Source organism: Zalophus californianus, chromosome 16, assembly GCF_009762305.2.
Source record: "Zalophus californianus isolate mZalCal1 chromosome 16, mZalCal1.pri.v2, whole genome shotgun sequence".
NCBI lineage: Eukaryota > Metazoa > Chordata > Mammalia > Carnivora > Otariidae > Zalophus > Zalophus californianus.
This window is the reverse complement of record NC_045610.1, coordinates 6,094,357-6,107,478: the sequence shown is the minus strand read 5'-3', so window position 1 is coordinate 6,107,478 and position 13,122 is coordinate 6,094,357. Positions and strand designations below refer to the sequence as shown.

Sequence of the window (13,122 nt, the reverse complement as noted above, 5' to 3'; positions counted from 1 at the left end):
TATGGCAGTTTACCTTCCCAGAGTAAGCTGTGTGCTCTGAGTGTGTGTATGAGGGTGTAAGTGTGTGTGTCTCTCCTCCGTTAAGTCAAACAAGGAGGTTGTTCAGAAATACCCCACTACCCCTGTTACCACTTCAACTGTGGTCTTTCCGTGAATACCCTAGGGGAGAAAGATAGACTTTTAGCGACTTGCTTAAAATTTATAGGGCTTTATTTTTTCATTAGTAAGTTAGGTTTAGTCAGCACTTACAATTTGCTAAAGTCTTTGGTTTAGAAATATTTCAGCAACCATAAAGCAGTAGCTTTGAGGATATTAGGGTAATAAGACAAGTCACTTAAGGATGGGCTGCGATTATTGCCTGCTTTGGTCTTTAACTGGTATGAATGACATGCACCTTTGATTGTCCCTCTATCATATTTTAAGATCTTTGGGGGCAGGGGTCACTTCTGATATTTCTTGGTCCTCCTCCCCGCAATCAGTAAGCTCAGCACCCACCACGTCATCTGTGCTCACTGAGTGAGTCAGCCATCTTCTGTTCCAGCCGAAGTAACCCGTGAGTCCTGAATGACCCAATTAAAGAGATGAAGATTGTAATGCTGGTCTGAAGGCACTGTAGCTGTCTTCCTGGACTTGATCTGGAAGACCTGCCCTAGCTAATGAAGCCCACAGATAAGCTCTCACAGAGAGTTGTGGTGGCTATATTACGGTGATTATGCAAAAAACTGCAGGTGTAAGTCACCTTGAGAGAAAACTGGTACATCGGGTGGATCTTGCTGAGGTCATTCATGATGAAGTAGAGCAGAGAGGCTCGGGCAGCTGCTGGCCGGTAGTGCTCTCGGGCCTCATTGATTTTCACTTCTGTCACCTTGGCCTCTTGGACCTGTTAAGGAGGGAAACAGTGGTCCATTGTTCTAACCAACCCATCAGCCTGGCCTCTCTGTGTCAATAGACGTGTCTACGTGCGGAGGGAGGGATGGGTCTGGGTGGGGATGGCAGCCAGAAGGTTAGGAAGCTGCCATGTTAATTAATTAATTAATTAATATTTTGGAGAAAGAGAACACACATGTGCTTGGGCATATGTGCATGGGGGAAGGGGCAGAAGGAGAGAGAGAATCTTAAGCAGGCTCCACACCCAGTGTGGAGCCTGACGTGGGGCTCAATCTCATGACCCTGGGATCATGACCTGAGCCGAAATCGAGAGTTGGACCCTTAACTGACTGAGCCACCCAAGCGCTCCATGCTGTGGTATTTTTTTAGTAGTGCTTCAGTGAGAAAGGAGGCGACATACTCCATCTTTCATGAGGGTGAGAGTGCTAGCTCTTCCAGCTGGGAAGTGTGGGCCATGCAAGCTTCTGAGCTCCATTTCAAATGAGAAAGATTTCATGGAAAAAATATATATAACTTGAAAATAAATAAACTTATGTATGTATGTATGTGTATATATATATATATATATATATTTACATATACAGTACTTGAAAACAAACCAGAATTCCAGGCAGTGAAAATCCAGTGAAGAGAGGAAGAAAAGATGGTGGAGGAGTAGGGGACCCTATTTCAACTGGTCCCCGGAATTGAGCTGGATATCTCCCAGACCACTCTGAGCACCCATGAAACCAGCCTGAGATGTAAGAAGATCTGGATCTCTACAAACAGAATATCGCAGGCAGTTGGTTTTGAGGTACGAAGCGGGGAGCCCTGATTCCGGGGGCAGATTTTGGAAGATAAACGGCAGGGGGAGGGAGCCTGTCCGTGGGGATCCTCCACCGCCAGTGAGCGACAGCCTTGAGTGCTGGCGACAGGGCACAGACTCACAGACCGGTAGCGGAACTGAAGAACTTTGGGGCAGCCCCCAGGATGGAAACCCAGAGTGGAGGGGTCGTGCGTGCGATCTGGGAGTGGCTGGCGGTTTTAGAAGCACAAAGGGTAGAGACGTGCCCCAACCTGGAGGCAGGACTGGGGGCGCTGCGGAGGGGCGCACAACCCAGGACACTGCAGTTTATAGCAGTATGGACAGAAACGGAGACAGTGTGGCCTGGAGAGCTCACTGAAGAACAGACTGCAATCTGCTCTGAGACAGAGGGCTGGACATGGTCTCTTCTGCTCTGACTTGGGGAAGAGATGCAGAAAGCTGCCAGGGAAAGCTGCCAGAGAACAAAAGCCCCCCAAACTGATTCCCGCTGAACCCAGCCCCTGCCACAGGTGGGCAGGGCAACTCCGCCCAAACAGGGTTGCCTGAGTCACAGTGCGGCAGGCCCCTCCCCCAGAAGACAGGCTGGGAAAACAAGAGGCCAGCAACCCTAAGGTCCCAAGAAAACAGGTGCATCTTGCTTGGGTTCTGGTCAATAATTTGGACTCTATACATTCCCTCAAACACCCATCAACAGAATGACTAGGAGGAGGAGCCGCCAAAATAGAAGACTCAAAGATTATGACTTAGGCTGCAGATTTAGAAATGCATGCAGATATAACCAAGATGTCAGAGATGGAATTCAGGCTAGCAATTGTGAAGACAATGGCTAGAATGGAGAAATCAATTAATGGCAACATAGAGTCTCTAAGGGCAGAAATGAAAGCTGAATGGCAGAACTTAAAAGTGCTATCAATGAGATAGCCTTGATCCAATCTAGATCCAATCCAATCTAGATAATCTAACAGCTAGGGTAAGTGAGGCAGAAGAACGAATAAGTGACCTGGAAGACAATTTAATAGATAAAAAGGGAAAAGAGGAGGCCAGGGAAAAACAACTCAGAATCCATGAAAATAGAATCAGAGAAATAAGTGACACCATGAAGCATTCCAATGTCAGAATAATTGGAATCCCGGAGGGAGTGGAGAGAGAGAGAGGACTAGAAGACGTATTTGAGCAAATCGTAGCTGAGAACTTCCCTAATCTGGGGAATGAAACAAACATTTGCATCCTAGAGGCAGAGAGGACCCCTCCCAAGATCAAGGAAAACAGCCCAACACCCTGGCATGTAATAGTAAAACTCACAAATCCTAGAACAAAGGAAACCATCTTAAGGGCAGTTAGGGGGAAGAGATTCCTTTTGTACAGAGGGAGGAACATCAGAATAATGTCAGACCTATCCACAGAGACCTGGGCAAGCCAGAAAGGCCTGGCAAGACATATTCAGGATACTAAATGAGAAGAACATGCAGCCAAGAATACTTTATCTGGCAAGGCTGTCATTTAGAATGGATGGAGAGATGCAGAGCTTCACAACCAGCAGAAACTGAAAGAATATGTGACCACTAAGCCGGCCCTGCAAGAAATATTAAGGGGGGTTCTATAAAAGGAGAAAGACCCCAAGAGTGATATACAACAGAAATTTACAGGGACAATCTATAAAAACAACACCTTCACACGCAACATGATGACAATTCATATCTTTCAATAATCACTGTCAACATGAACGGCCTAAATGCTCCCATAAAACAGCACAGGGTTGCAGACTGGGTAAAAAGACAGGACCCATCCATATGCTGTCTACAAGAGACTCATTTTGAACCTAAAGATACATCCAGACTGAAAGTGAAGGGATGGAGATCCATCTTCCATACCAGCAGATCTCAAAAGAAAGCTGGGGTAGCAATTCTTGTATCAGACAAATTAGATTTTAAACTAAAGTCTGTAATTAGAGACACAGAAGGACACTATATTGTTCTTAAAGGGTCTATCCAACAAGAAGATCTAACAATTATAAATATCTATGCCCCCAACATGGGAGCAGCCATCTACATAAGCCAACTGTTAACCAAAATGAAGAGTCATATTGATAACAATACGTTAATTGTAGGAGACCTCAATACTCCACTCTCGGCAATGGACAGATCATCTAAGCAGAAAATCAACAAGGAAACAAGAGCTTTGAATGATACACTGGACCAGATGGACCTCATAGATATATACAGAACATTCCACCCTAAAACAACAGAATACTCATTCTTCTTGAGCGCACATGGAACTTTCTCCAGAACAGACCACGTACTGGATCACAAATCAGGTCTCAACTGATACCAAAAGATGGAGATTATTTCCTGCATATTCTCAGACCACAATGCTTTAAAACTGGAACTCAATCACAAGAAAAAATTTGGCAGAAATTCAAACACTTGGAAGCTAAAGACCATTCTGCTCAAGAATGTTTGGGTCAACCAGGAAATCAAAGAACTTAAACAATTCATGGAAATCAATGAGAATGAAAACACATTGGTCCAAAACCTATGGGATACTGCAAAGGCAGTCCTAAGGGGGAAATACATAGCCATCCAAGCCTCACTCAAAAAAATAGAAAAATCCCGAATTCACCAACTAACTCTACACCTTAAAGAACTCGAGGGAAAGCAAAAAACAATGCCTAAGCCATGCATTAGAAGAGAAATAATAAAAATTAGAGCAGAGATCAGTGAATTAGAAACCAGAAACACAGTAGATCAGATCAACAAAACTAGAAGTGGTTCTTTGAAAGAATTAATAAGATCGATAAACCACTGGCCAGACTTATCCAAAAGAAAAGAGAAAGGACCCAAATTAATAAAGTTACGAAAGGGAAGAGATCACGACTAACACCAAGGAAATAGAAACAATTATTAGAAATTATTGTCAACAACTATATGCCAATAAATTAAGCAACCTGGCAGAAATGGACGCCTTCCTGGAAACCTATAAGCTGCCAAGACTGAAACAAGAAGAAATTGACAACCTGAATAGGCCAATAACCAGTAACGAGATTGAAGCAACGATCAAAAACCTCCCAAAAAACAAGAGTTTAGGGCCTGATGGATTCCCTGGGGAATTCTACCAAACATTCAAAGAAAAAATAATACCTATTCTACTGAAGCTGTTTCAAAAAATAGAAACAGAAGGAAAACTTCCAAACTCATTCTATGAGGCCAGCATTACCTTATTCCCCAAACCAGGCAAAGACCCCATCAAAAAGGAGAATTTCAGACCAATATCCCTGAGGAATATGGATTCCAAATCCTCAACAAAGTCCTAGCTAATAGGATCCAACAATACATTAAAAGGATCATCCACCACGACCAAGTGGGATTTATCCCTGGGATGCAAGGGTGGTTCAACATTCGCAAATCAATCAATGTGATAGATCACATTAATAAGAGGAGGGAGAAGAACCATATGGTCCTCTCAATTGATGCAGAAAAAGCATTTGACAAAATACAACATCCTTTCCTGATTAAAACTCTTCAGAGTATAGGGATAGAGGGAACATTCCTCAAGTTCATAAAATCTATCTATGAAAAACCCACAGCAAATATCATCTTCAGTGGGGAAAAGCTGAGAGCCTTTCCCTTAAGATCAGGAACACGTCAAGGATGCCCACTCTCACCACTACTGTTCAACATAGTACTAGAAGTCCTAGCAACAGCAATCAGACAACAAAAAGAAATAAAAAGTATTCGAATTGGCAAAGAAGAAGTCAAACTCTCTTTCCGCAGATGACGTGATACTTTGTGTGGAAAACCCAAAAGACTCCACCCCCAAATTACTAGAACCCATACAGCAATTTAGTAATGTGGCAGGATACAAAATCAATGCACAGAAATCAGTTGCTTTCTCATACACTAAGAACGCAACTGCAGAAAGAGAAATTAGAGAAACGATTCCACTTACAATAGCACCAAAACCCATAAGATACCTCGGAATAAACCTAACTAAAGAGGTAAAGGATCTATACTCTAGGAACTACAGAACACTCATGAAAGAAATTGAAGACGACACAAAAAGATGGAAAAATATTCCATGCTCATGGATCAGAAGAATAAACATTGTTAAAATGTCTATGCAATCTACACCTTCAATGCCATCCCGATCAAAATTCCAATGACATTTTTCAAGGTGCTAGAATAAACAATCCTAAAATTTGTATGGAATCAGAAAAGACCCGAATTGCCAAGGAAATGCTGAAAAAGAAAAACAAAGCGGGGGCATCAAGTTGCCCGATTTCAAGCTATATTACAAAGCTGTCATCATCAAGACAGTATGGTACTGGCACAAAAACAGACATATAGACCAATGGAACAGAATAGAGAACCCAGATATGGACCCTCAACTCTATGGTCAAATAATCTTCAACAAAGCAGGAAAAAACATGCAATGGAAAAAAGACAGTCTCTTCAATAAGTGGTGCTGGGAAAATTGGACAGCCACATGCAGAAGAATGAAACTCGACCATTCTCTAGCACCATACTCAAAGATAAACTCAAAATGGATGAAAGACCTCAATGTGAGACAGGAATCCATCAAAATCCTAGAGGAGAACATAGGCAGTAACCTCTTTGACATCGGCCACAGCAACTTCTTTCAAGATACATCTCCAAAAACTAGTGAAACAGAAGCAAAAATGAACTTTTGGGACTTCATCAAGATAAAAAGCTTCTGCACAGCAAAGGAAACAGTCAACAAAACAAAGAGGCAACCCACAGAATGGGAGAAGATATTTGCAAATGACACTACAGATAAAGGGCTGGTATCCAAGATCTATAAAGAACTTCTCAAACTCAACACCCAAAAAACAAATAATCAAGTCAAAAAATGGGCAAAAGACATGAAAAGACACTTCTCTGAAGAAGACATACCAATGGCTAACAGACACATGAAAAAATGTTCATCATCATTAGCCATCAGGGAAATTCAAATCAAAACCACATGGAGATACCACCTTACACCAGTTAGAATGGCAAAAGTGGACAGGGAAAGAAACAACAAATGTTGGAGAGGTTGTGGAGAAAGGGGAACCCTCTTACACTGTTGGTGGGAATGCAAGTTGGGACAGCCACTTTGGAAAACAGTGTGGAGGTTCCTCAAAAATTTAAAAATAGAGCTACCCTATGACCTAGCAATTGCACTCCTGGGTCTTTACCCCAAAGACACAGATGTAGTAAAAAGAAGGGCCATATGCACCCCAATGTTCATAGCAGCAATGTCCGCAATAGCCAAACTGCGGAAAGAGCCAAGATGCCCTTCAACAGATGACTGGGTAAAGAAGATGGGGTCCATAGATACAATGGAATATTACTCAGCCATCAGAAAGGATGAATACCCAACTTTTACGTCGACATGGATGGGACTGGAGGAGATTATGCTAAGTGAAATAAGTCAAGCAGAGAAAGTCAATTATCATATGGTTTCACTTATTTGTTGAACATAAGGAATAGCGTCGAGGACATTCGGAGAAGGAAGGGAAAACTGAAGGGAGGGAAATCGGAGGGAGAGATGAACCATGAGAGACTATGGACTCTGAGAAACAAACAGGGTTCTAGAGGGGCGGGGAGAAGGGGGATTGGGGATTGGTAAGCCCGGTGATGGGTATTAAGGAGGGCACGGACTGCATGGAGCACTGGGTGTTATACGAAAACAATGCATCGTGGATCACCACATCCAAAACTAATGATGTACTGTATGGTGACTAACATAACATAATAAAATTAAAAAAAAAAGAAAATCCAGAGAAAACAGCATAATAGAAATTTCTGTTTTAATTTTTATGAAAGAGTTAATGTGTAAATTCACAAAGAGGATCTCTTTCTTTCTTTTTTTTTTTTTTTAAACAAAAATGTAATTCCAGCGTAGTAACATTCAGGGCATATTAGTTTCAGGTTACAATATAGTGATTCCACAACTTTATATATCACGCAGTGCTCATCATGAGAAGTGTACTCTTAATCCCCATCAACTATTTCACCCATCCCCCTACCCACCTCCCCTCTGATGACCATCAGTGATTTCTCTAGAGTTAAGAGACTGTTTTTGAGTCTTCTTTTTTCTTTGTTCGTTTGTTTCTTAAACTCCACATATGAGTGAGATCATATACTATTTGTCTTCATCTGACTATTTCACTTAGCATTAAAGTCGCTAAATCCGAAGGGCACAGCAAGATGGTGGAGGAGTAGGAGACCTGGATTTCGTCTGGTCTCAGGAATTGAGCTGAATAGGGATCAAACCATTCTGAACACCTACGAACTCAACAGGAGATCGAAGAAGAGAGTAGCAACAACTCTCTGAACAGAGAAGCAACCACTTACTGGAAGGTAGGACGTGCGGGGAAGTGAATCCGAGAAGTGATCGGGAGGACAGACGGCAGGGGAGGGGGACTCCGTCGGCCACTTCTGGCGAGTGCTAGAGCCGCGGAGCACAAAATCAGAACTTTTAGAAGTCGGCTCCACTGAGGGACGTCGCTCCAGTGGCTAAGCGGGGGGTGGAACCCTCGCGGGACAGTGTGGTCTCAGGACCCTCGGGGTAACAGAAAGACCGGGGGTGCCTGAGGGCAGCAGAGCTCCCAGGTATCAGAGCGGGGAAGCCGGCTGCAGAGACGGAGCCAAGGCGCGGGCTCTCAGCTCGGGGTTGCCATGAACTGTGATCGGTGACAGTCGGGCCACTGCTCCTCCAGCAGGGACCCAACAAGCAGCAGAGCCGGGGAGACTCCCCTCCCTCCCCCGGGAGGAGCAGCGCGGGAGCGCATGGCGGGGATCTGTTGGGTTTGGAGACTCCACACGGGGTCGGGTGCCAGAGATAGAAACGCTCGGTCACAGGCCAGGTGAGCACGGAGTGCGGCCGGAGACCGGGGACACGGGAGTGATTGACTGCTTTTCTCCGGGGGTGCACTGAGGAGCGGGGCCCCGAGTTCTCAGCTCCTCTGGGTGTAGATTGGGAGGCCACCATTTTCACCCTGGTCCTCCAAAGCTGTACCGAGAGCTTGCAGGGAACAAAAGCTCCCGAGAGCAAACCCGAGCAGCTTGCTTAGCCGGGACTCACAAGGTTGGGGCAATTCCGCCTCCGGCAAAGACATTTGGGAACCACGGCAACAGGCCCCTCCCCCAGAAGATCAGCAGGAACAGCCAGCAAGCCAAGACCAAGTTTACCGATCAAGGAGAACGGCAGAAATCCAGCGCTAGGGGAATACTGCACATAGAATTCATGGCTTTTTTTTTTACCATGATTCATTAGTTTTTCAAAGTTAATTTTTTTAACTTTTTTTTTTTTAATTTTTCTTTTCCCCTTTTTCAACCAAAATCTTATCAATCCCTTCTTTAAAAAAACATTTTTTATTTTTCATTTTTAGAGTCATATTTTATCCCTTCATAGTAGTTACCCTTATTTTTGGCATTTATATGTAAGTCGTTCTCTCTTTAAAATTTTAAGATACAGTTTCTTCTAACAGATCAAAATACACCCTAAATCACTAGTGTATGGCTTTGTTCTAGTCTCCTGCCTGATCACATTCTCTCCCTATTTTTTCAAATCTTCTTACTTTTTTCAAACAACTTCTTATCAATTCCTTTTATAAAATCTTTTATAATTTTCATCTCTACAGTCATCTTCCATCCCTTTATTGTATCAACCCTTGTTTTGTACATATATAAGTCTTTCTTCCATTAAAGTTTTAGGAGGCACTTTTTTCTAACAGACCAAAATACGCCCAAAATCTAGTGTGTGGCACTGATCTATGCACTAGCCTGATCATATCTGATCATATTCTCTTTTTTTTGGATTGTTCTGCTTTTGTTTTTATCTTTTTCTTTTGTTTATCTTTCTCTTTCTTTTTTCTTTCTTTCCCTTTCTTTTCCCCTGGTTTCAGGTCTTTTCTGATTTGTACAGAGTATATTTGCTGGGGACGTTGTTAACCTGTTAGCATTTTGTTCTCTCATTCATCTATTCTCCTCTGGACAAAATGACAAGACGAAAAAAATCACCTCAGCAAAAAGAACAAGAGGTAGTACCATCAGACACGGACCTACTCAATACGGACATTAGTACGATGTCGGACCTAGAGTTCAGAATCATGACTTTAAAGATACTAGCTGGGCTTGAAAAAAGCGTGAAAGTTATTAGAGACACCCTTTCTGGAGAAATAAAAAATTAAATCTAACCAAGTCGAAATCAAAAAGGCTATTAATGAGGTGCAATAAAAAATGGGGGCACTAACTGCTAGGATAAATGAGGCAGAAGAGAGAATCAATGATATAGAAGACCAAATGATGGAAAATAAAGCGGCTGAGAAAAAGAGAGAGAAACAACTACAGGATCACGAGGGCAGAATTCGAGAGATGAGCAATATGATAAGACGAAACAACATTAGAAAAATTGGGATCCCAGAAGAAGAAGAAAGAGAGAGGGGCAGAAGGTATATTGGAGCAAATAATAGCAGAGAACTTCCCTAATGTGGGGAAGGAAACAGGCATCAAAATCCAGGAGGCACAGAGAACCCCTCTCAAAATCAATAAAAATAGGTCAACACCCGACATCTAATAGTAAAACTTACGAGTTTCAGAGACAAAGAGAAAATCCCGAAGCAGCTCGGGAGAAGAGATATGTAACCTATAATGGTAGAAACATTAGATTGGCAACAGACCTATCCACAAAGACCTGGCAGGCCAGAAAGGACTGGCATGAGATCTTCAGAGCACTAAACGAGAAAAATCTGCAGCCAAGAATACTATATCCAGCTAGGCTGTCATTGAAAATAGGAGAGAGAAAAATCTTCCAGGACAAACAAAACCCAAAGGAATTTGCAAACATGAAACCAGCCCTGCAAGAAATATTGAAAGGGGTCCTCTAAGCAAAGAGAGAGCCTAAAAGCAGCATAGATCAGAAAGGAACGCAAACAATATACAGTAACATCACCTACAGACAACACCATGGCACTAAATTCATACCTTTCAATAGTTACCCTGAATGTAAATGGGCTAAATGCCCCAATCCAAAGACACAGGCTATCAGATTGGATTAAAAAACAAGACCCATCAATATGCTGTCTGCAGAAGACTCATTTTAGACCCAAAGACACCCCCAGATTGAAAGAGAGGAGGTGGAAAACCATTTACCATGCTAATGGACACCAAAAGAAAGCTGGGGTGGCAATCCTTATATCAGGCAAATTAGATGTTAAAACCAAGACTGTAGTAAGAGATGAAGAAGGACACTATATCCTACTTAAAGGGTTGATCCAACAAGATCTAACAATCGTATATATCTATGCCCCTAACATGGGAGCAGCCAATTATATAAGGCAATTAATAACAAAAGCAAAGAAACACATTGACAACAATACAATAATAGTGGGGGACTTTAACACCCCCCACACTGAAATGGACAGATCATCTAAGCAAAAGATCAACAAGGAAATAAAGACTTTAAATGACACACTGGACCAAATGGACTTCACAGACATATTCAGAGCATTCCATCCCAAAGCAACGGAATACACATTCCTCTCTAGTGCCCATGGAACATTCTCCAGAATTGAGCACATCCTAGGTCACAAATCAGCTCTCAACCGGTACCAAAAGATTGGGATCATTCCCTGCATATTTTCAGACCACAATGCTTTGAACCCAGAACTCAATCACAAGAGGAAAGTCGGAAAGAACTCAAATACATGGAGGCTAAAGAGCATCCTACTAAAGAATGAATGGGTCAACCAGGAAATTAAAGAAGAATTAAAGAAATTCACGGAAACCAATGAAAATGAAAACACAACTGTTCAAAATCTTTGGGATACAGCAAAGGCAGTCCTGAGAGGAAAGTATATGGCAATACAAGCCTTTCTCAAGAAACAAGAAAGGTCTCAAATATACAACCTAACCCTACACCTAAAGGAGCTGGAGAAAGAACAGCAAATAAAGCCTAAACCCAGCAGGAGAAGAGAAACCATAAAGATCAGAGCAGAAATCAATGAACTAGAAACCAAAAGAATTGTAGAACAGATCAATGAAACTAGGAGCTGGTTCTTTGAAAGAATTAACAAGATTGATCAACCCCTGGCCAGATTGATCAAAAAGAAAAGAGAAATGACCCAAATCAACAAAATCATGAATGAAAGAGGAGAGATCACCACCAACACCAAAGAAATACAAACAATTATAAGAACATATTATGAGCAACTCTATGCCAGCAAATTAGATAACCTGGAAGAAATGGGTGCATTCCTAGAGATGTATCAACTACCAAAACTGAACCAGGAAGAAATAGAAAACCTGAAGAGACCTATAACCACTAAGGAAATTGAAGCAGTCATCAAAAATCTCCCAACAAACAAAAGCCCAGGGCTTCCCAGGGGAATTCTATCAGACATTAAAAGAAGAATTAATACCTATTCCCCTGAAACTGTTCCAAAAAACAGAAATGGAAGGAAAACTTCCAAACTCATTTTATGAGGCCACCATTACCTTGATCCCCAAACCAGACAAAGACCCCATCAAAAAGGAGAATGACAGACCAATATCCTTGATGAACATGGATGCAAAAATTCTCACCAAAATACTAGCCAATAGGATCCAACAGTACATTAAAAGGATTCTTCACCAGGACCAAGAGGGATTTATCCCTGGGCTGCAAGGCTGGGTCAACATCCGCAAATCAATCAACGTGATATAATACATTAACAAAAGAAAGAACAAGAATCATATGATCCTCTGAATAGATGCAGAAAAAGCATTTGACAAAGTACAGCATCCTTTCTTGATCAAAACTCTTTAGAGTATAGGAATAGAGGGTACATACCTCAATATCATAAGAGCCATCTATGAAAAACCTACAGCGAATATCATTCTCAATGGGGAAAAGCTGAGAGCTTTTCCCCTAAGGTCAAGAACACGGCAGGGATGTCCACTCTCACCACTGCTATTCAACATAGTATTAGAAGTCCTAGCCACAGCAATCAGACAACAAAAAGAAATCAAAGGCATCCAAATCGGCAAGGAAGAAGTCAAACTCTCACTCTTTGCAGGTGATATGATACTGTATGTGGAAAACCCAAAAGACTCCACCCCAAAACTGCCAGAACTCATACAGGCATTCAGTAAAGTCGCAGGATATAAAATCAATGCAGAGATCAGTGGCATTCCTATACACCAACAACAAGACAGAAGAGAGACAAATCAAGGAGTCGATCCCATTTACAATTGCACCCCAAACCATAAGATACCTAGGAATAAATTTAAGCAAAGAGGCAAAGGATCTGTACTCAGAAAACTATAAAATACTCATGAAAGAAATTGAGGAAGACACAAAGAAATGGAAAAATGTTCCATGCTCATGGATTGGAAGAACAAACACTGTGAAGATGTCAGTGCGACCTAGAGCAATCTACACATTCA

The 13,122-nt window shown here is 42.1% G+C and overlaps 1 protein-coding gene across 3 annotated transcripts in view; it reads right to left on the bottom strand.

Moving 5' to 3' along the window:
* Nucleotides 1-13,122, bottom strand: part of LOC113907915 (dynein heavy chain 9, axonemal) — a 231,140-nt gene that overhangs the window by 79,870 nt on the left and 138,148 nt on the right. For all 3 annotated transcript variants that reach the window (XM_035724711.1, XM_035724712.1, XM_027567675.2), the window contains one exon: nt 740-880. In XM_035724711.1, coding sequence (XP_035580604.1) covers nt 740-880 — 141 coding nt within the window. The remainder of the gene's footprint in view (nt 1-739; nt 881-13,122) is intronic.